At 39.6% G+C, this 24314-nt stretch overlaps 2 protein-coding genes across 2 annotated transcripts in view; one reads left to right on the top strand and one right to left on the bottom strand.

The window, feature by feature from the left end:
* Window positions 1–4531: 4531 nt before the first annotated feature.
* On the bottom strand, window positions 4532–5545 carry LOC116641333 (olfactory receptor 1J4-like). Its single transcript, XM_032418995.1, has one exon. It carries the CDS (start codon window positions 5543–5545, stop codon window positions 4532–4534), a length of 1014 nt encoding a protein of 337 aa, XP_032274886.1.
* Window positions 5546–24032: 18487 nt separating this feature from the next.
* LOC116641228 (olfactory receptor 1L8-like) overlaps window positions 24033–24314 on the top strand; it is a 58862-nt gene continuing 58580 nt past the window's right edge. The window contains 1 exon segment of the mRNA XM_032418853.1: window positions 24033–24312. Coding sequence (XP_032274744.1) covers window positions 24033–24312 — 280 coding nt within the window.

Raw genomic sequence — 24314 nt, 5'->3', positions numbered from 1 at the left:
TAGAGGGGGAGATAATCATGAGAGACTATGGACTCCGGGAAACAAACTGAGGGTTTTAGAGGGAAAGAGGGTGGGAGATAGGTAGCTTGGTGATGGGTATTAAGGAGGGCACGTATTGCATGGAGCACTGGGTGTTATACACAAACAATGAATCATGGAACACTACATCAAAAACTAATGATGTAATGTATGGTGATTAACATAACATAATAAAAAAATAAAAATATTTAATTGCTTTTTTACATCCAGTGTAGCTATTAAGAAGTCTGATATGAGTATGATTCCTGCAGGCAAACTTCCCTTTCTCTCAGAATTTTTCTTTGACTTTGAAATTCTTAAAATTTATTAAACCTATGAATGTGTGAGCTTTTCATTTTCTTTCCTCTTTATCACTCTCTAGACCCTTGAACTCTGAAGTCATTAATATTTAACTCTGAATAATTTGTCTCCATTATTTTTCTAAATATTTCTTCTCCAATTTTATTTTTTGTTCTTCTGAGATTCATATAATTTTTTTCATTAGTCCTTCTTTTATTTTGCTTAGGGGATAAATTGCATTGTTTGATTATTTTTTATTGTGCTAAAATACACATAAAATTTACCATTTTAACCATTTTAATGTGTACAACTCAGTAGCATTAAGTATATTCACAGTGGTGTGCGACCATCACCTCTATCTAGGCTTCCCTTTTAAGTTCACGAACAATATCACTTGTATTCAATGTTTACTGGAGGTTCTAGCTAGGGCAGTCAAGCAAAAAATAAAATAAAATAAAAGGCATCTAGATTGGAAAGGAAGGAGCAAAACTGTATTTTCTGATGATTTTGTATATACAGTTGATCCTTGAACAACTCAACTTTGAGCTGCATGGGTCCACTTATATGTGGATTTTTTTTATATATAAATATAGGACAGTATGTAAATGTATTTTCTCTTCCTTATGATTTTCTTAATAATATTTTCTTCTCTCTAGCGTAGTTTGTTGTAAGAATACAGTATATGTAGTTTAAAATCAGCTTGTCATTACCTAGCTGTCTTCTTTGCAGAAATTGACAAGCTGATTTTAAACTATGCATGGAAATTCAAGGGATCCCAACTAAAAAAAACAATGTCAAAGAAATAGAACAAAGTGTCAGGATCCATATGTCCTGATTTCAAATCTTACTACAAAACTACACTAATCAAGATATTATGATATAGGCATGAAGATAGATATAGGCCAATGGAACAGAGCTGAAAATCCAGAAGTAATCCCTCAAATTTATATCCAGCTGAATTTTTATAAGATGCCAAGACAGATCAGTAGGGGAAAGAAATATCTTTTAAATAAATGGCTCTGGGAACACTGAATATCTACATGCAAAAGAATGAAATTGAACCTTTAGTTGTGTGTTAATTACACAAAATTAACTCAAAATAGACTGTTAATATATTGAAAAAGCAAGCCACATAATGAAAAAGTCCTCAATACATATATTTAACAAAGGACTCATACCTAGAATATATAAAGAATTTTTACAAATTAATGTTAAAAAGCAGACTACCCAATAAAACAGCAGTAAAGGATTGGGAGCAGGTCCTTTACAAGAGAAAATACCTAAATGATCAATAAGCATAGGCAAAAGAGATAAACTACATGAGTTATCAGAGAAGGCAAATAAAAACCACAACACATGATTTCTACAAACCCATAAGAATGTGTACATTGGAGAAGATGGACAGTATATTTGTTGTTGAGGAAGTGGACCACACTTTTTCATTTATTACAGGGATGAGTGTAATGGTACAAGCACTTTATCTAACTTTCTGATATTATCTATTAATGCTGAAAATATGAATACACTATGACCCATTCTCCAGTATATACACAGTCCCAAACTGGAAACAACCCAAATGTCAATCAAAACTAGAATGAATGAGGGTCACCTGGGTGGCTCAGTCACTTAAGCATCCAGCTTTTGATTTCAGATCAGGTCATCATCTTGGGTTGTGGGATTGAGCCCCACATCGGGCTCTGCACTGAACGTGGAGCCTCCTTTAGAGTCTCTCTTCTGAAGATATTTGCAAATGACATATCAGATAAAGGGCTAGTATCCAAAATCTATAAAGAACTTACCAAACTCAACACCCAAAGAACAAATAATCCAATCAAGAAATGGGCAGAAGACATGAACAGACATTTCTGCAAAGAAGACATCCAAATGGCCAACAGACACATGAAAAAGTGCTCCACATCACTTGGCATCAGGGAAATCCAAATCAAAACCTCGATGAGATACCACCTCACACCAGTCAGAATGGCTAAAATTAACAAGTCAGGAAAGGACAGATGTTGGCGAGGGGCAGAGAAAGGGGAACCCTCCTACACTGTTGGTGGGAATGCAAGCTGGTGCAGCCACTCTGGAAAACAGTATGAAGGTTCCTCAAAAAGTCGAAAATAGAGCTACCCTATGACCAGCAATTGCACTACTGGGTATTTACCCCAAAGATACAAATGTAGTGATCCGAAGGGGCACATGCACCCCAATGTTTATAGCAGCAATGTCCACAATAGCCAAACTATGGAAAGAGCCTAGATGTGTCCATCAACAGATGAATGGATAAAGAAGATGTCATACACACACACACACACACACACACACACACACACACACACAGGAATATTATGCAGCCATCAAAAATGAAATCTTGCCATTTGCAACGATGTGGATAGAACTAAAGGGTATTATGCTAAGCAAAATAAGTCAATCAGAGAAAGACAAGTATCATATGAGCTCACTGATATGAGGAATTTGAGAAACAAGACAGAGGATCATAGACGAAGGGAGGGAAAAATGAAACAAGACGAAACCAGAGGGGGAGACAAACCATAACAGCCTCTTAATCTCAGGAAACAAACTGAGGGTTGCTGGAGTGGAGGGAGGTGGGAGGAATGGGGTGGCTGGGTGATGGACATTGGGGAGGGTATGTACTATGGTGAGCACTGTGAATTGTATAAGACTGATGAATCACAGACCTGTACCCCTGAAACAAATAATACATGATATGTTAAAAGAAAAAACACCAAAACAAAAAGATTCTCTCCTTCTCCTTCTGCCCCACCCCGCTCACACATACTCTGTCTCTAAATTAAAAAAAAAAAAACAAAAACTAGAATGGATGAATAAATTAAGATGTATAGACACATTTGAAAACTATAAAGCCTTGAGAATGATTTAACCATAAGTATACTGAATAAAAATGGAATACAAAAGAGTATTTATTGTATGCTATATATAAGGATCAAAAATGTCCAGAGTGGTCAATGGTGTTGCAGACCAGGATAGTGGTGATAAAGTAATCTGGTTAAACAGATGGCTTTAAATCTCATGTCTGAGATTAAGTCTTAGGGCAGCTACTTACTTGATTTCTCTGGGCTTGCTAAATATGGAAAATATTAGTATCCTCATAAGAGGCTTGTACTGAGGATTAAATAAAATATGCAGTTAAATGGTTAATTAATACCAGCTGTGATAGACACCATTCAATACATAAAGCAGTTTGGTAACTTCTGAATTCTTCATGTATGAAATAAAATTTGGTGGTATTAAGAAAATTCATATAAATATGTGTTGATATCAGTACCAGATAAAGAGAGTTATTGAAGAAAAAGATGGAGATAAGAAAACTTCTTAAAGCTCAGGGAAGTGGGCTCAAAAGTCTCAGACTTGCAGTGAACATCACAGGAGGGCTTGGGATTTCTCTGCAGAAACAGTAATACACAGAATTCAGAGAACAAGTAGGGACAAAAACCAATCAGGTGAAGAAAAACATGAGAAGAAATGTAAAATGAGACAACGTCAAGAATGGTGTCAGCAGTAAGAGCTGTCCAAGTCACAACTTTTTCCCAAGTTTTTTGTGTGTGTGTGTGCTTACAGGCATTTAATAAGAGAATAGAATTTCGCTCATATCTTTGCTTTAGTTACAATTGTAGAACAAAAATTTAGTGTAATATCCGTTCACTGTAATAAATGCTAATTGGCAGTTTTTCTCTAAGCATAGTGTACAATTTCTTTTTTTTTAAATTTTATTATGTTATGTTAGTCCCCCCAAGTTTTTATTTAAATTCCAGTTAGTTAACAGACAGTCTAATATTATTTTTAGGTATAGAATTTAGTGATTCATCACTCACACACAACACCTGGTGCTCATCACAACACGTGTACTCCTTAATACCCATCACCCATTTAACCCATCCTCTTGCCCTCCCAAGTCACAACTTTTTTTTTTTTTTTAAAGATTTTATTTATTTATTTGAGAGAGAGAATGAGAGAGAGAGAGCATGAGAGGGGGGAGGGTCAGAGGGAGAAGCAGACTCGCTGCCGAGCAGGGAGCCCGATGCGGGACTCGATCCTGGGACTCCAGGATCATGACCTGAGCTGAAGGCAGTCACTTAACCAACTGAGCCACCCAGGCGCCCCCCAAGTCACAACTTTTAAAGGAAACATGTTTATAGCCCAATGAGTGCCCATGACAGCAGGGTTAAATTAATCACACCAAGGGGGAGTCTTTGGCTCTAAAAATTTTCTGAAGAGCATGTTTCATATCCTTATTCCTCAGGCTGTAGATGAAGGGATTCAGCATAGGAGTGACCACCATGTACATCACAGAAGCAATTATATTTTTGTTTTTGGAGTTGCCTGATGAAGGGAAAAAGTAAACACCGGCAATTGTCCCATAGTATAAAAACACCACAAAGAGGTGGGAGCCACATGTAGACAAGGCTTTGGAGATTCTTTTGAAAGAGGGGACCTTCAGAATGATGCCTGCCATGCGGATATATGAGGCCAAGATACCACTCAATGGCAGGGTGAAGACGAATCCTCCTTCAGTGAGGATAAGCAGCTCATTGAGGGAGGTGTCTGAGCAGGAGGACTTGAGCACAACAGCAAGATCACAAAAGAAGTGGGGGATGATAGTCCCGGCACAGAAGGACAACTGGTCCACGAGGAGGGTGTGCAACAGAGCTTGGACACAAGAGAAAAACCAGGATCCAGCCACTAGGATAATACAAAGCCTGTCCTCCATGATGGTGGTGTAGTGGAGAGGGTGACAGACAGCCAAATACCTGTCATAGGCCATCACTGTGAGAAGAAGAGTGTCAAGGCAACCAAAAAATAAAAAGAAATACACCTGTGAAATGCACCCCACATAGGGGATGGATTGTTGCTGAGTCTGCATGTTCATCAACGTCTTTGGAACTGTGACAGATGAAAGGGAAATGTCAGAGAAGGCCAAGTCGCTGAGGAAGAAGTACATGGGGGTGTGGAGGCAAGAATCTAGCCTGATGAGCAGGATGATGAGCAGGTTCCCCAGCACTGTGGTCAGGTACATGCCCAGGAACAGGGCGAAGAACACACCCTGCTGCTCTGGCCGGATGGGGAGCCCCAGGAGGAGGAACTCGGACATGCTGCTCTGGTTCTTCAGACTCATGCTGTGCTTTTGCATGCTGGGGATAAAGAAGGGTTGGGAATAAAAGGGAAGAATGATAGGGATACAGTCCATACTGTAAATTTCTGAAAAGGCAGTGCATTTTAAACTACATTCCTATTAATTTCTCACACCTGTGGATGCATGCATCTTCACTCTATCCCAGTCTGGTTCTGGGAAAACATTACAACCAAAAGCAGCCAACAAGATCTCATTGCACAGAAGCAAGAGGGTGTTCACTCTTTCATTTGACCATTATTTATTGAACATTGAGACTGAACCTGGCCCTCTACTAAGGACTGAGAATGCAGCAGCGAACAAGAAAAGCAGGGTCCCTTCCTTCTATGGGTATATTTTTTATGCACTTACTGGGATAATTCATGACACTGAGATAGAGTCAAAGCATAACAGTTCACTGTGGCAGAAATAGTAGATGACCCTTGGCAAATTGGTATCAGTTGTTTCTGCTATAAAGTGACATGCAGTGCCAGTGCTGAGGTGGCATTGTTGGAATATTGTCACATTCCTCTTGTGAATATGTATATCCATACATATAAAAGGGGATACATATACACACATACATATGCACAGAGATAACGATATTGTATACATAAGTATATTCCATCTCTATATTCCATCTATGCATATACATATACTTAGATGGAATATATATAAACATACACATGGAATGTACATATACATACACACACATATACGCAATATACAGGTAACCCTTAAATAACATGGGGGTTGGGGCACCGACTCTGCACACAGTTGAAAATCTACATATTACTTTTGACTCCTCCAAAACTTAACTACTAATAGCCTACTGTTGACCAGAAACCTTACCAATAACATAAACAGTTGATTAACACATACTTTGTATATGTATTATATACTCTATTCTTACAATACAGTAATCTAGAAAAAAATGTTATCAAAAGACCGTAGGAAGAGAAAGCACACTTACTGTATGTTCTGTATTTATCAGAAGAAACCCATGTATAAGTGGACTTGTGCAGTTCAAACCCATGTTGTTCAAGGGTCAACTGTAATGTATGTATACATATATATATATATGCATATATATATATATTGAACTATAGTCTTGTATATATAATTGCCATTTTCTGTAGGCTAAAATGATCAAATAGTGGTCACTTCATGGAGTTCAACTTAATACTGTGTGATCAGTGCCCAGGCTTTTAACATGGAACTCTCCCATTTCATTGGTTGTAAATGCCAGACACACTATGTTATTTTAGGTTTGCAAGGAAACTGAAGTTGTCCAAAGTTTTCTTAGTGCCCTGTCTAGATATTTCCTTTCATATTTACATATTTTCCAACTGACAAAAGGCTCTCACATACATTAACTTCTGTTCAAGCCATAAATACTTATTGAGGGCCTGTAAGCTTCCATTTTATAGATATGTAAACTGAGGCCAAAGAATTGAGTGATTTTCCCAAGGTCCTGCCACCATTTGGTGGGGCTTCTGTGCTCTAACTTCACTGGGCATGACAACTAACATTTCTTTGCCTGGTATGTTAGGTGAACGTGCAAGGGTTACAAAACTCTGAGCCACTCAGTCACACAGATCCCTTTTAGAAAACAGTCTCTTGGGGCACTGGTCATCTCCGTTTATTTTACCCCAGAAGGAGGTCACTTAAAGAACTATTTGAGGTCATGAGTGCAAATCAGAAGCCTCCAAACACACGTACAAACACCACACATGCGCACACACACACACGCATGCGTACACACACTGCTGATTTGAGGATTTCAGGCACCAGTGTTTGAGTCCCATTGTAAGGGAAAGAGAGCCAGTATTTGTTTCATTTCATAAATACTAATATACATACAAGTCATTTATAACACATAATATGCAATAATGTATCACACAGTATGCAATAATGTATCACCCACAAATACACTCACAATGCACCATTAACACACAAGCATAACATACCTGGTAAAATACACAACTCACATACAACATATCAGTAACTCATCATATACGTACATATCACCAAAAACACACAAGGCCACACACAATTTCAAAATCTCACAAGAAACATCCACCAAGAACACACATGCACACTTAATCACTCACTACAAGCAGCACACACAGTCCCATTACTGAAAAGCATGCTTTCGCCCCTTCCCACTCAGAGAAGGTGTTATCATGGGTCAGGTAAGCCTGTTCAGTCACAGGCATGGTCATCAAACCACCATCTCCAACCCATGCACATGGTAACATACACATGGTAACAGACACACAGACAAAAGGAAACAATATACATTCCTGCTCTTACATACAAGTGTGTCACCCACAGACGAGCTCACACAAACACTAGCACACCCACTGAGAAAAGGTTTGAGCCCTCTCTGATCTCAGTTCCTTGATAAGTTTGGACATCTTTTCCCCCAGTGGTGGAGCTCTCATTGCTCAGCTGTGATGCCCCCACCCCAGTGAGGGAAATGCCCCCATCAAAACAACAGAGGCAAATATTTAAGATCACAGACACGAATCGGAAGTCCTTAATCACATGTTGGAGCTGACAACTTGGTCTGCGTGCACTAAAAAAAAGCCCAGTTTGGGTTTAACTGAGGAAAAGAATCAGGCTGAGTGAGATATGTAGTACACACACACATGCAACTATCAAACAACATGTACACAAACATACACAATACATGCAGACAACACACACTCACAAACACAGAGATACTCATACACAAACCCATGAGCACATGGGCAGATCCATTGCCAAGTGCAGATTTCCAGCTCCTTCTTTTTTTTTTTTAATTTAAGTTCAATTAGCCAACATATAGTACTTCTCAAACTCAGCACGCAAAAAACAAATAATCCAGTCAAGAGATGGGCAGAAGACATGAACAGACATTTCTCCAAAGAAGACATACAAATGGTCAACAGACATATGAAAAAATGCTCCACATCATTAGCCATCAGGGAAATACAAATCAAAACCACAATGAGATACCACCTCACACCTGTCAGAATGGCTAAAATTAACAAGACAGGAAACAACAAAAGTTGGTGAGGATGCAGAGAAAGGGGAACCCTTTTATGCTGTTGGTGGGATTTCCAGCTCCTTCTGACCTGTGATCATCATCAGTGAATTCAGACACTTCTTCCAGACTTGCCAAATTCTCAGCTTCTCTTCATAGTAAGGGAGGAGCTTTTGTGGGTTAATTGGCCAATTTCTTACTGCCATTTGGAGAACAGTGTGACCAGGAACCAGAGGGGACTGGAGTCACAGGAGACAGTGTCCCTAAAGCCAGGGATGTCTTAGACTTCTTTCTTCTTGGGCATAGTTCCAAGCTCAAACTTTTTTGGGGCATGATTCCAGTTGGGATTCAATTTTTTTAAATTTATTTTTTTAATGATTTCATGCTTGGAAAAAAGTTGTAAGGATGATTGATGAATGACTTCCTGTATGCCTTTCACCCACACTTTACAAAGGCTAACATTTTGGCATGTTTGTGCATGTGCGTGTGTGTGTGCGCACGTGTGCGCACGCGTGCGTGTGTGTGTATTAAAGATTCAGGCTATAGATCTTTCGTATACATGTCACAGCGCATATTATCAAGGGGCACATGCTTTGGTTCAGAGGTCAGGGGCTAATGACGCTTCACATAAGAAGAGAATTTAAGAGAAAGAATGAGCCACAAAGGACTCCTGGGAAAGCTGGCTGGGTATAAGCCACAAGTTGGCTTGGGCAAAGCAGAGGGAATGGGTTTGGGACTTTGTAGTAGTTGAGGGGTGGTAATGGGGGAAAATTTCTGCCAGAGAAACAGATCATGTGTTGTGCTTCCTGAGAAACTTTGCCCGTGTTGTTTAGCAGCATGCAGCAATAGGTACCCTTATGAGAACAAATGCCCTTTTGGCTGGCCAGCAGATAATCTAAGGCTAGGCGATTATTAGCAACCACAGCTGCCAGGGAGCATTGTCTCTCATTTAGGGCTTCCAGGGCTGTGGCAGTTTGAATCACATATATGGAAATTATTCTGGGCATTTCCTGATTGGCATTAATTATTTTATTATGTTGTGTAATATTGTGGCCTCCAAGGCAGCACCAGTGACCCCCATGGTGGTCAGCAGAATGAGGGCGGGTGACAAGAATATAACATACGTGGTGGTAAGAATAAGATTGGTGAGCTTTGTTTAGGAGCAGGAGCCACAAATGCAGATAGTACAAGTCAAATTATGAGGAGAAGCCTGTGTTAGAGGAATAAATTAGTGCAGGAGTGAGGGATATTGGGGAGGAAGAGAATAACCCTCATGGGCTAGAATCTTAGACATTTGGCATGGGCAGCCAAGAACTAATAAGTTGCCAGTAAGCATTTTGGTTAGGACATAATATGGGGATATTCTAGATAGTTGGAATTAATATTTTAAAGGGAAGACCAGGAGAAAATCCGAGGCTTAGGTTCAGAGATATGGCCCACCCAGATAGATGGATAGGGGCTGGGTTGTGTTATTTGAAGGTTTTTTAAAGATCATTTGGATAGACTACAGCATGGCTGGTCAGTTGAGAGGGTACCATATGGCATACCAACAATTTGTATCCTTTAAAACATGGCTGTTCACTCAGTAAGGCTTACATTAAAATTATTTTGTAATGCATCCTTCAGTGCTGGTTGTATATCAGAGATGGGGCCTAGAAGTGCAGACATTTGGGAAAGGAGCAGAAAGTACAAGGGTGGAAGGAGAGGGGAGAGTAGCTTGTGATGGTTGAGGTTGGATTGGGAAAGAAGAGATACCAAGAGCAGGAGGGGGCTTAGGGGGTGAAGGGAGCCTTGGATAGGAGACATATGAGGGACTCGAGATCATGGAAATTTCCACCTGGATCAGTCCAGTGGGTAGATCAAGGTCACCATTACAGATAAGTCCAGCTCTGGGTCTGATGTCATCATCAGGAATGAGTCCAACCATGGATCTGATGTCATCTGGTGGCCCATCAGGCCATCATGGTGTTGGTTGAAGGTGAGGTCACTGGGTTTACAATAATCTTGGGCTGACTTTAGGACTTTGAGGCATAAAGCCTTGTTGGTTGGGGATTCACAGGAATGTATAAATGTAGTTGGAAAATGAGGGACTCAATGAGCCAGAAAAGATGCTGCTATATTGGCATCATGTTGGAGATAAAATAATTTCAAAGGGGCTTGTTGCTTACATCCTTACATTAGGCATCCGTTGTGTTTTCAATAAATGTTCTGACATGTATTTTGAGAGATGAGATCTGGGCATAGGTAAAAAGCCTTCAGGACCACTTTTCATAATTGTTTGTGCCACAGGACATCATGGGTGTTTTCCTCATTTACCCTCAGGATCAGGGTCTTTTATGCCACAGAGTGGCAGTGGTATTTAAAGATCTGGTGAGATATCCTGACTGCTCTTAGGAATGAGGACTTCAAACACCATACAGTGCTTCTGTCTCTTTGTCTTCTCTCTCTCTCTCAAAATGATGGCTCATTTATGAGCAACCACCTGGTGGACTTGCATCTAGAATTACTTGAGTTATTTTATCTTCCCTTTCAGTCTGGTCATGTCATTTGAAATGTTAGGTTAATTCTTTTATTTTCATTCTATTTTGCTTTGTTCATTCCTGCTTATATAGTTATCTGAAAAGTTGAAAGATAACATGGTCAAAACTATACAAATAGGTATGCTCATCTCCACAACCATTCCCACCCACCCACTATAGCTAGCCAAACTCACTAGTTTATTATTTTTAATAAACATTTTATTTTGGAATAATCTTAGATGCCTAGAAAAGCTACAAAAATAGTACAGAGACTTTCTATACTCTACCCAGTTTCTCCTGTTTTAAGCATTTTACACACCCATGGTACATTCAGCAAAACTAAGACATTACCACTGGTAGATTACCACTAACTAAATTGCAAACTTTTTTTGGATTTTACCAGTTTTTCCACCAATGTCCTTTTTCTGTTCCAGGATTCAATTCAGGATGACACATTGCATTTAGACGCATCATCTTTTAAATAGGCTTTCTATATTTGAGAAAATACCCACATCTGCTAGTATCAGCTTCTCTGGTTTCTAACTAAAAGTTCTGATGGATAAGGGAAGAGTAGACTCAGAATGTCTAGGAGAGGTTCCTTGGTCATCATCTAGACAAGAGATGAGGGAGCCCACTCAAAAGATGGGGTGGGAAGTCAATTTCAAACTCATTAGTTTCTTGATTATTTGGTTTTTGGGTGTTGAGTTTGAGAAGTTCTTTATAGATCTTGGATACCAGCCCTTTATCTGTAGTGTCATTTGCAAATGTCTTCTCCCATTCTGTGGGTTGCCTCTTTGTTTTGTTGACTGTTTCCTTTGCTGTGCAGAAGCTTTTTATCTTGATGAAGTCCCAAAAGTTCATTTTTGCTTTTGTTTCACTAGCCTTTGGAGATGTATCTTGAAAGAAGTTGCTGTGGGTGATGTCAAAGAGGTTACTGCCTATGTTCTCCTCTAGGATTTTGATGGATTCCTGTCTCACATTGAGGTCTTTCATCCACTTTGAGTTTATCTTTGTGAATGGTGTTAGAGAATGGTCGAGTTTCATTCCCCTAGGAAAGATATGCTGTGGCAGGTATGTTAGTGCTGGGAAACTTGGAGAATGAGCCCACAGGGAAAGGCTCTCAAGGCATCTTCAGTCTCCCTTCTGTTCTAGGCTCTGCTTTAATCACATTTCGACATAAAGTAAACTCCAGAGAGGTTAAAAAAAGAGAGAAATTACTGGATCCAACCAGATCCAAACAGAAAGCCAAATGACTGGATGGCCTCTGAGAATTTGGGTAGAACTATCTCCTACACAAAAGGTTCCTGTTGGAGTCTACCCACCAGGTAACCCAAAGAAAATGGCTTTCTTCTCTTTGGTGATTATTATGAAATGCAAAGTGGGAAGAGACAGGACCTTTTTGGGGCAAGGTTTTAGTACTTTCTTGACAAACTTAGGTTTGGTTACATCAAATAAAAATAGTTTTCAAGGAAGAAAGAAAAGAAGGGGGGAAGGGAGGGAGGGAGGAAAAAATAACTCACAAAGAAAACAAACTTGTAAATCGGAAAAAATGTTGATACACACACAATCCAGAAAAATGGACTCAAAGTTTAAAAGCTTCTGAATTGTTGAACACTACATCAAAAACTAATGACGTACTATATGTTGGCTAACTGAACATAATTTAAAAATTAAAAAAAAATAAAGCTTCAGGTTCTTTGAAACTGCCCTTTGAAGAAAATGATCATTTACTGTGGCATTAGTCATTCTTTGGAATAAGATATATATGACAAAAAGAGGAGTATTTATACCTTGAGTTAATAATCTTTGAGGGTTTATTTTGGCCTTTTTAAAATTAACATATAATGTATTATTTGTTTCAGGGGTACAGGTTTGTGATTCATCAGTCTCACACAACACACAGCACTCACCACAACACATACCCTCCCCAATGTCCATCACCCAGCCACCCCACCCCTCCACCCCTCTCCCCTCCAGTATTTTGGACTTTTTGATATCTGGGTTTAGGAGGTGGTAGATAAAAGCAAAGCTTATAGCTGCGCAAGCTTTTTTTCTGGCTCCGATGACCCTGTATTACTGCCACAACTTCATGTACCCCAGAACAAAGGGACTCAGGAGACTGTTAACTCAGAATTGTTGATGACCAACAGCATTCTAGGTAAAAGCCAGAGAAAAAGTGACCAGAATATTGTTGAGTAGCAGCTTAGCAAACTCAAAGTGTGCCATAAGCTAGCTTGGCTAGGCACTGGACTCAATGGGAGGGACACAGCAGACACTTGGTGCACTGGGGAGGGAGAATCTATGGTGAGGCAAGTCAGTAGATTGAACAGACAGCAATACTTGAATACAGGATGTAGGGAGCTCAGATACTGGTATAGGAAGCTATATGGTATTGGTACCAACAGGAGTAGACTGCAAGGCACAGACAAAGCTATATGAGGTGGGTTTGGACAGATTGAAATACAGGGAGTCAAAATGGAGACCCCTTAGATGAAAGTCTGATACGCTACAGACAGAAGAGAGACCTGTGGCAGGTAGCATGGCATAGAAGGCAACAGAGGAGCTTACACTTGGGTGGATGAAAGACAAAATTCTAGCCGGAAAGCAAGGGACAAGTTATTGCACATTTCACAGCACCTTGTAGGACTCTTCAGATTTTGGAGACAGCACATACCACACCTGGAATACTGCTTTAATTGATTTTTCAAATGACTTGATAGACTGCCAGTTTCAAATGGGATCTAAAGCAATAGAGGGCTTTGCAGCTGATTCAGGCTATGGTGCAAGGGAGCCTACTAATTGGATCATCTATGTTGGCAGAATCCATGGTGCTTGCTGGAGGTATCCATGGTAGTTAATGGCACCACATGGAGCCCCTGGCGAAGAGTTACAATGCGGTGTTTCTGGAGCCAGGGGCTACTGGCAAGCTCTTGGGCTTTAGTAGAGATGGAGTACCTAACCATGGGCCATCATGTGACTGGAGCTGAGTACTGCCAGGCACAAAAAGTCACAAGGTCAGGTAGATACAACAGCAAATTTTGCATTAGAAAACAAAAGTAAATTTTAGAAACAGGTGGCCTGGATCCTCATTTCATCTATGTTGTGTTGATGTCTCTCCCTCAGTTCGTACCTATGGCCACCATCTTGAAACATCTGTAACAAGACAGGAGTGGATCTGAACAGTGTAGGAGGTGAATGTACAGTCCCCACTCATAACCATTTATTGGCCCATCTTAGTGCACTCTGGCTAGAACTTCAACTATCAGTATTTTTATGTCTTTGAGGGCTTTCTCTGGCCCCAGGAGCCTGAGCTGTCTATAAATGCAGCAGGCTGGAAGTGCCAGAAAATCAATACTCTCTGTTCTCCACAACCACATCCCAGAGGCCCCGGTTAAATACAGACAGGAGTTGGTACACAAATAGCCTAGCTCATTCTCCTCTAGGGTAGAAAAATCTGAGGTGTGTTGGAGTCTAGTGTTTTTGCAATGGAATTAGCTTCATTTGCCCAGGTGATAATTTTATTAAGAGATGTCCTTTGTTTATAGCCTACTTCCCCTGTCTTACTTTCTCACCCTCCTATTGCTGTCTCCTTTGATCCCCAATAAACTATTTGTCCTTAATTCTTGTTTCAGAGTTGGCTTCCAGAGGAATCCAAGTGAAACAATCTTTTATAATGTAATAGTGATTTTCTATTATAGACTGTTAGAAAACCACATTCTTATCTTCACTATGATTCAGTAAGCATTTTTAAAGTGGATCTAAAGGGCTGGTATCCAAGATCTGTAAAGAACTTCTCAAACTCAACACCCAAAAAACAAATAATCAAATCAAAAAAATGGGCAGAAGATATGAACAGACACTTCTCTGAAGAAGACATACAAATGGCTAACAGACACATGAAAAAATGTTCATCATCATTAGCCATCAGGGAAATCCAAATCAAAACCACATTGAGATACCACCTTACACCAGTTAGAATGGCAAAAATGGACAGGGCAAGAAACAACAAATGTTGGAGAGGTTGTGGAGAAAGGGGAACCCTCTTACACTGTTGGTGGGAACGCAAATTGGTACAGCCACTTTGGAAAACAGTGTGGAGGTGCCTCAAAAATTTAAAAATAGAGCTACCCTATGACCCAGCAATTTCACTCCTGGGTATTTACCCCAAAGACACAGATGTAGTGAAAAAAGGGGCCATATGCACCCCAATGTTCATAGCAGCAATGTCTGCAATAGCCAAACTGTGGAAAGAGCCGAGATGCCCTTCAATAGATGAATGGATAAAGAAGATGTGGTCCATATATACAATGGACTATTACTCAGCCATCAGAAAGGATGAATACCCAACTTTTACATCAACATGGATGGGACTGGAGGAGATTATGCTAAGTGAAATAAGTCAAGCAGAGAAAGTCAATTATCATATGGTTTCACTTATTAGTGGAACATAAGGAATAGCATGGAGGACATTAGGAGAAGGAGGTGAAAAATGAAGGGGGGTAAATCGGAGGGAGAGATGAACCATGAGAGACTATGGACTTTGAGAAACAAACAGGGTTTTAGAGGGGAAGGGGGAGGGGGGATTGGTTAGCCCTGTGATGGGTATTAAGGAGGGCACGTACTGCATGGAGCACTGGGTGTTATACGAAAACAATGGATCGTGGATCACCACATCAAAAACTAAAATAAATAAATAAATGAAAGAAAGAAAGAGAAAGAAAGAAAGAAGGAAGAAGGAAGAAAGAAAGAAAGAAGGAAGAGGGAAAGAAAGAAAGAAGAAAGAAGGAGAAAGAAAGAAAGAAAAAGAAAGAAAGAAAGAAAAAGAAAGAAAGAAAGAAAGTGGATCTCTATGTGCCCAGTCCTAAGGAATAAAAATTCAGGGATAAATTCAACAAAGATCATGCTTTCTTCTCTCTCTGCACATGTATTTAGAAAGGCAGAGGCCCCATAAAGCAGTGGGATATAAACTATTTGCTAGTGGCAATAAGCATTTGCTTGTTGGCTGCAGGTTATTTTTAGGAGAGGGATTATTCCCTGAGGCTGCAGGAACTTGTCCTTTGAAGGTTTTATGCCTTGATTTTCAGAGCCTGTGTAATGAATGGGGGTGGGGAAAAGAGCAATCAGACACAGCAACGATGCCTATTAGGGGCAACTGCCTTTCTCTTCTCAAAGTTTGTCAACCCTTATATCTTTCTTCCTAGACCATGAAATTCAGCAACGTTCACAAGACTCTGAAATTTTCTTTGCTTATAAAATAAATATATGATTATATAAATACTATGGCAGAGAAATATTTTTAAAATATATAAATGCCTCTATTCCCTATAAAATGTAGCTTCTGTTAACATTTCAGAGCACATCCTTCCAGGTTTTAAAAATACGATAATCTGGGGCACCTGGATGGCTCAGTCAGTTAAGCATCTGACTCTTGATTTTGGCTCAGGTCATGATCTAAGGGTCATGAAATCAAGCACCACAAATGGCTCCATGCTCGGCATGGAGCCTGCTTAAGATTCTTTCTCTCCCTCTCCCTCTGCCCCTCTGCTTGCGCATGCATGCTCTCTCTCTCTCTCTTTCTCAAAAAAATAAAATAAAAATATGATAATCTGCATTTTCATATAGAGTTATAAGCATGCTTATATATAATTTTCTGTTATATTCTTTCAAAAGTTATATCCTAAGTTTTTCATAAATATCATTGGTATGGCTATGTAATATTACTTCCAATGAGTGTGTACCATAGTTGCCTTAACACTTTCCTTATAGATTGAAACTAGGCTGTAACTCCTTATCTTTTTATATTATACTGTAATTAGATATCTTTCTAATCTAATTCTAAAGAAAGCTTTTCCAAAGTACTTGAAAAAGTATTGGGCAAAGAGTAGAAACTGTTATATGTCAAAGCCTACACCACCAACTATCAAACTCCAGTGACTCCTGTTTTGTGACAGATTTTGGCACCTGGATCAGTTTATTTCACCTCTACAAATTAACTATCAACTGGGTGCCTTCAGCATTTGCATGAATGAACCACTCAACAACCTGGCTTATATATTCTTTGATCTCATTTTCAATGACCTTGACCTCTATTGTACTTTAGCCATCTCTTCCCATGGCCATATTAGGAAGACTTGGAATTACTTTACCCATAAAATACTAAATTTGAATATTCAATTCTTTGCTGTCTTTCCCCTACACCCATTATGCAAAATCATTGGCCTCATAAATTTTCCAGTCTCTGATCCTATCCTTTTTCTCCCAAATTTCTTTTTTCTTCATTCTGTTAACCTCTCCAGGATTGATCTCATGTTTTATCACTCTATTACCAATTTGCCCAAGGCTTTACCTCAGTGGTCTTCCAAACTACATATCTAGCAGAGCTTCATTGTTGGATCAGTCCAACTAGCCACCTTCTGGACTTCGCATTTTCATTTATTCTTCAGTCCACTGTAATCTAGATTCTGTTCCCTGCACTCAATTACATCACCAAAATCCTTCTTATTCCTCAATTCAATGGGTGGTTTTCAAAACTTACCCTTCTCTTCCCCTAGCTTCAGTGGTCCCACATTTTTTCCTTCTGTGTCTCTGTTGTTTGATGTCTTTGGGGGACACTCTTTCTTTGTCATTTTCTTGACTGTCAGTGTTCCTTATGGTCTGTATTCAGCCCTGTTCTCTTCCCTTCCCTTGCTTTTCTTTCCCTCTCTCCCTTCTCCCCCACTTCTTCTCTCCTCTCTAATCTTGAACTTTTTTCTCAACTTTTCTTACTCATCTCATTTCTTTTTAGGCAATCTCATCCTCTTGTATATTGATGGTCCATGAATTTCTCTCTTCAAAATATATCTACCTGCCCCCTGACTTTCTTATGGATGACCCATAGTACTTCACACTAAGTTGTTAAAAACTTCTCAGGTCTGGGGCACCTGGGTGGCTCAGTCAGTTAAGTGTCTGCCTTCGGCTCAGGTCATTAAAACAGGGTCCTGGGATCAAGTCCCACATTGGGCTCCCTGCTCAGTGGGGAGTCTGCTTCTCCCGCTTCTTCTGCCCCTCCCCCAGCTTGTGCTCCCTCTCACTCACTCGCTCTCAAATAAATAAATAAATAAAATCTTAAAAAAAAACCTTTCCAAGTCTGTTTTTATTTCTATGTCTCCTATCTCAGTAAATAGCTCAGCCATACAAACTGCTGTCCAACCCACACATTTAGAGAGATTTTAAATGCCTTCATTTTCTTTTATTTTTTTTTTAAAGATTTTATTTATTTGACAGAGAGACACAGCGAGAGAGAGAACACAAGCAGGGGGAGTGGGAGACGGAGAAGCGGGCTTCCCGCGGAGCAGGGAGCCCGATGTGGGGCTCGATCCCAGGACCCTGGGATCATGACCTGAGCTGAAAGCAGATGCTTAACGACTGAGCCACCCAGGCGCCCTAAATGCCTTCATTTTCTATAGTCTATCAAAATCAATTCATATCAAAATGACCACATTCTTTAGATTCTGACTCTGAAGGAGACTTGAATCCATATAGTTCTTTCCAACTCCATTGTCTCCTAGACAGACTTTATAACCTCCCACCTAACCAGCTGTGGCCACTTCCTAACAAGTCTCTTTGCTTCTTGCCTGGCATCCCATCACTCCATCCTTGCCCTTCCAACATCCCCTCCAGCTGCTGCTAACAAATGCTCATTATCCATTCTTCACCTACTGTGATAGTTTTTTTTTTTTTTTTTAATATTTTATTTATTTATCTGACAGAGAGAGACACAGCAAGAGAGGGAACACAAGCAGGGGGGTGGGAGAGGGAGAAGCAGGGTTCCTGCCGAGCAGGGAGCCTGATGCGGGGCTCGATCCCAGGACCCTGGGACCATGACCTGAGCTGAAGGCAGCCGCTTAACTGACTGAGCCACCAAGGTGCCCCTGTGATAGTTTTTAATATGACACTGTCAATCTTCTGATCAAATCCTTCTATGGCTCTCTCTTTGCTTTTGGATAAAGTATAGATTGTTCATCATGTCTTCCAAGGTTCTGCATGATTCATTCCTGCTAATTTCTCTGGCCTCATATGAACCTCTTCCCCTGTTGAAGCGTACATTTCAGCCAATCTGATTTTCCTGATACTAGTTTCCCAAATTTGTCATCCTTCCTTTTCTCCAGGTCTTCTCCTATTCCTCTGGTTTTTTCTCCCTTCCCAATGCTCTGTCTCTATGCTGTCCGTGTCACTTTTCCTTGTTTGAATTGTCTTGGGTCTCTGCTGACTTGTAACTTCCTAAAGCCTACCTTACTGGATCCCTTAATTTTGGGTCTGATACCCCTCCTCTGTGCTCCTATGGCAGTCAGCGCCCACCCTCACTACAACATTTGACACACTGTTCCTTTTGTCCCGCCTCCTAGATTGGGAGCTCTTGCAGAAAAAAAACAACAATAACAACTGTGTTTTCAAATCTTTACTCACTATACCTCATAATATTCTTGCCACATAGAAGTTACACAACATTTTGAGTAAATGAATGAGTAAATGAATGAATTATTGAAAAAAATAATGAATGAAAATGCTATCTCCTCCACTTGATTCTATGTCTCTTCTCTAATTTTGCCAATCTGAATGGAGTAGGTTTCTGAAGGCTTCTCACACTCATGGTTAAAGGATATATATTGAAAAAAAAGAAGAATATATATTGAGCCCTGAGTGTGTGCCAACTATCATTATGTGTCATGACTGACTAAATAAATAAATAAATAAAAATCCTGCACACATTCAGGTGTTTCTAAAGGAAGAAAAAAATCCCTCTATTTTTGAGAAACAGAAGCCCAACTATTCCTCAATAAATGTTTTTATTTCCCAGAGACTAGTAGCAACTCTCTTCCCAGTTTCATATTAAATGTGAGAAGGATGTTCGTATGATACAGAGCCTGTTATTATGAGAGAGGCATCATGGTGCAGTGGAATTAGGCTTTAGGTTTGAAGTTACTGTGTTTGGGTTTCAGTCCTCATTTGGCATTTTTTTGAGCACTCTCAAATACAATAAAATGGGAGAAATGCTATATACCTCAGGAATTACTGGGAGGGTTAAATGAGTTTAATGATGTGAAAATTCTTTTTTTTAAATTATTTATTTATTTATTTGACAGAGAGAGACACAGTGAGAGAGGGAATGAATACAGGCAGGGGGAGTGGGAGAGGGAGAAACAGGCTTCCCATGGAGCAGGGAGCCCAATGTGGGCCTTGATCCCAGGACGCTGGGATCATGACCTAAGCTGAAGGCAGACATTTAACGACTGAGCCACCCAGGTGCCCCTGGTTTGAAAATTCTTTACAAATAAGTGAATCTGCAAACGAGTCCTCATTTATATTCCCAAAGGAGTTGACTATCATATATGGCAAAGACACATCTCCACTGGGAATGGTTAAGGGAAATGCAGTAATTATTTCCAAATTGTCCAACACCAGAAATTTGTGGCCTTGATCCCCTGGTTCCCAACCTAGCTGATAAAAATTGATACCTTTGTCATTGTCTTGGATCTGGTGAAAAAGAGAGTGTACCTCCTCTTCATTTGAGGGTTGAGCTTGTGACTTTTTTCCCTGTCCCAGATCTAAATAGTTTGGAGAGAAAATGAAAAATTATTTCCCATCCTAGAGCTGACAGTCCTTGAATTTATCATTACTGAGTTAGGTAAGAATAGTGCTTATAGACTTCACTCAACAGTAAGTGTGTGTGTGTGTGTGTGTGTGTGTGTGTGTGTGTGTGTGTGTGTGAATGATCTGCTACAGAAATCTTGCATATGATTATACTTTTGCCAAACACTTATAATTTTGTTGTATCATCTCTAATAACTTTGGTGAACATAATAATTATAATTCCTTAAGGTTGGTATTTCCTTGTAGGAAAATGTTACCTCTTTTACAGTTTTGCTGAATATATGGCATGCATTCACACTATGAGAAAAACTTCCCAGGTTAAAAAATAATAATAATATAATCTGCATTGTTTTTGCAAATAGTTATAAATATGCCTACCTACAATTTTCTGTTATGAGAAGCTATCTTTGTAGATCCTATAGCTGGTATGCTAGTCTCTGTATTTGCTTTTGATCATTTGATTAAGGACTGAAGCCATGCAACCACCGAACTGCTTGGGGGAAATTACAGATCCCATCTTCTTCTCCTTACTGAGGAGCACATATCCAGATGTCTCTTTTCCATCAAACCATGCTCTGAGGCAGTATATCATGGTGGTTAGGAACATAGATTTGAAATCAGATAGATCTGGGATTGAATGATCTGTCCATAATTTTCATGCTGAATGATTTTAGGCAAATTACTCATACTCTCCGAGCCCTAGTTTCCAACTGGTTAAATGAAAAAAAATGCCTTTTTTGTGGTCCTGTTAGGCTGAGATGATATAAAGTACATGTCACAGCAGCTGGCCTATATTATTCACACAATAAATATGTGATTAATGAATGATTTTTATTATAATGTTATTGTTATCATGATTATTAATATTACCTTCTAGGCACATATCTTGAAGGCACAGGTTTTCATTAATCCTCAAACTTCCTGATTTACTTCCTAAAATTCTTTTATTTTATTTTATTTTTTTAATTTAAATTCAATTAGCCAACACATAGTATACTTCCTAAAATTCTTGAGTGCTCTCAGGCAACAAGTTCTGTCTTATTTGAGGGTATAATTAATGAAGGCATGTAATATAGTGGGAACAAAACAGTCTTTGAAGACCGATAGACCTGGGATCAAATTCCAAATTTACCAGATACTAGTGCTATCTAACATTGGGCAAGTTTCATCACTGAGTTCCAGTGTTCTTGTCTCTAAAATGAGGATCTGGATGTCTATGTCGAAAGGTTGGGAAAGGAAATGAACAGTATTTGAAAAGCACCTGGCACAAATTAGGTGCTAAGTCAGATTTTATTAACAATGTGACTATTTTTAGCCTTATAGCAGCCCAACTGCAAAGATGGTGAATTTGTTTTTTGTCTGCAAGCTCTACTTTCACTCTGCCTGTAATCCCCAACCTTCTCTTGTCTTCACTTTGTCTGAGGAGGTCAGTGCCCTTGTTCTGCCATCCAAACCTGGTCCCCAAATATGAATGGCTCCCAGCCATCCCGTCTCAGTGAGAGGGTTGGCCATGGGAATTTCTCTTCCAGGAATATTTACTTTAGTTGGGAACTTAAAGCCTTTTTTTTCTTGCTGAATGAATTTCAAGTACCAGCAGCCTATTGAGTGTGATATTTTGAGTGGGGATGTGGAAGTTTCAGTGTTGTTCTGGAAATCACACTATATAGGCATCGTTCTGCATGTTCCCCCAAGAAAAACTGACCCAGATAATTTGAAGAATCTCAAGTAAATTAGAGAGAGTGTTCTGTCATTCATTTTCCACAATCCATGAAGATGTTGGGGTCAAGGTTGGGTCCAAAGTGCTGGAATCTGTGCAGAAAGCTAGAGGCTTCTGCTTCTAGGACTAAGTAGAAAACTCCCTTTCACCTATTTCTGGGATACCTAATAGAAAACCATTCATAAATATTATGATTTGATATCTGGTTCCAGACATTACAGTGAGTGGCTCCCTTTGCTGTTGCCTTTGAAAGTTATTGTTCAACATGAATTTTCAACTACTAGATTAAAATGGATCATGATTACACTCTTCCTTTCACTCATTTGGGGGTGGGGGATCCAGGTCTGGTGGTACATGGTTGCCTTCCAGATCCAGTTGACAAAGCAATGGTGAGGCCAAGTCCTCATCATAAACACGTCTGTTCCTAGGCTCTCTGTTTTCCTCCATTGTTGTATTAGTTTACCTTTGTAAAGATACATTTTGTTGTAATCAATATACCTTTACAATAAGCTTTGATATGTTATAGTGAATCCCTGCCTTCTCTTTTAAAAAAACACGTAGATATTTTGATAAATATTGATTTAGGTTAGGAAATAAATCTCTTATAGGCTACTTTAGAGACACTGAAAAGATTAGAATTCCTTTTAAAAATCACATTTGGCTTTTAGATCATACTTCTTTGAGTGTGATTGCCATGTGGCAACTAAATAACATGGGACCCCAGGATTATTAAGATGAAACCTAGGTCTTGAACAGGACTGATGTAAGTTTCTTAAAGGATACTGTGATGAATTTAACTGAATGTGACATCTTTTATTAGAACAAATTTATATTGTGTATTCGTTAATTATCTATGATAGATTCTGGGTCTACAGCCAATGAACAAATCAGCAGTAATCACGGAATGTGTCAAGAAGCAGAGGATGAAGAATTAAACAGATCACTACACACAAAATTATGAAGGGCAATGAGATTTCTTTTTTTTTAAGATATTATTTACTTATTTTAGAGAGAGATAGAGAGCTTGAGCGGGGAGGCGGGGAGAGGAAGAGGAAGAGAGAATCTCAAGCAGACTCCACACTGAGCGTGTCTCAATCTCATGACCCTGAGATCATGACCTGAGCCAAAATCAAGAGTCAGATGCTTAACCAACTGAGTTTCCCAGGTGCCCCGTGGGCAATGAGATTTCTGATGTCAAGTAATTTATTCTGCTTCCAGAGAACAAACTCTGGAGTCCAAATCCCAGCCAGTCCTTTTCTTACCTCAGTGACTTTGAGAATGTCTTCCTCAGCTAGCCCATCTGAATAGTGGAAATAACAATGGTACCTCCCTCAGTCATATACTTAAGACTGTTGAATCAGTTACTATACATGAGCTATTTGAATAGTGCACAAGGACCACATTCAATAAACATTAACTGTTAGTATTATAATTTGCAGAGACTGGCACCAGATTGAGAAAGAAAGTGGTTACATATCCTAAATGTACATGTTTTCTACATTTATCCAGCAAAATATGCCTCAAATGTAAGAAAATATGAATGAAGACATTCCTAAATCAAAAGAACCTCTTTGTTATACTATGCCACAGTGATCACTTTTTTATCCAGAAACATTCCACATTTTCCTTTCAATTTTCTCACCGGTCCCCTTTAGCTGATATACCAGCATGAGGAGGGAGAACCAGAGCAGCGTGTCCAAGTTCTTCCTCCTGGGGCTCCCCATCCAGTCAGAGCAGCAGGGCATGTTCTTCACCCTGTTCCTGGGCATGTACCTGCCCACAGTGCTGGGGAACCTGTTCATCATCCTGCTCATCAGGTTGGACTCTCACCTCCACAACCCCATGTACTTCTTCCTCAGCCACTTGGCCTTCTCTGATATTGCATTCTCATCTGTCACTGTCCCGAAGATGCTGATGAACATGCATACTAAGTACAAATCCATTCCTTAT

This window comes from Phoca vitulina, unplaced genomic scaffold (assembly GCF_004348235.1).
Source record: "Phoca vitulina isolate PV1807 unplaced genomic scaffold, GSC_HSeal_1.0 scaffold21, whole genome shotgun sequence".
Taxonomy (NCBI): Eukaryota; Metazoa; Chordata; class Mammalia; order Carnivora; family Phocidae; genus Phoca; species Phoca vitulina.
The sequence above is the reverse complement of the archived record's forward strand: the minus strand, read 5'-3'. Positions and strand labels throughout refer to the sequence as shown.

Excerpts from the sequence above, each read along its gene's own strand:
- LOC116641333 (XM_032418995.1), bottom strand. The coding sequence starts at position 5,545 with ATGGACTGTATCCCTATCATTCTTCCCTTTTATTCCCAACCCTTCTTT.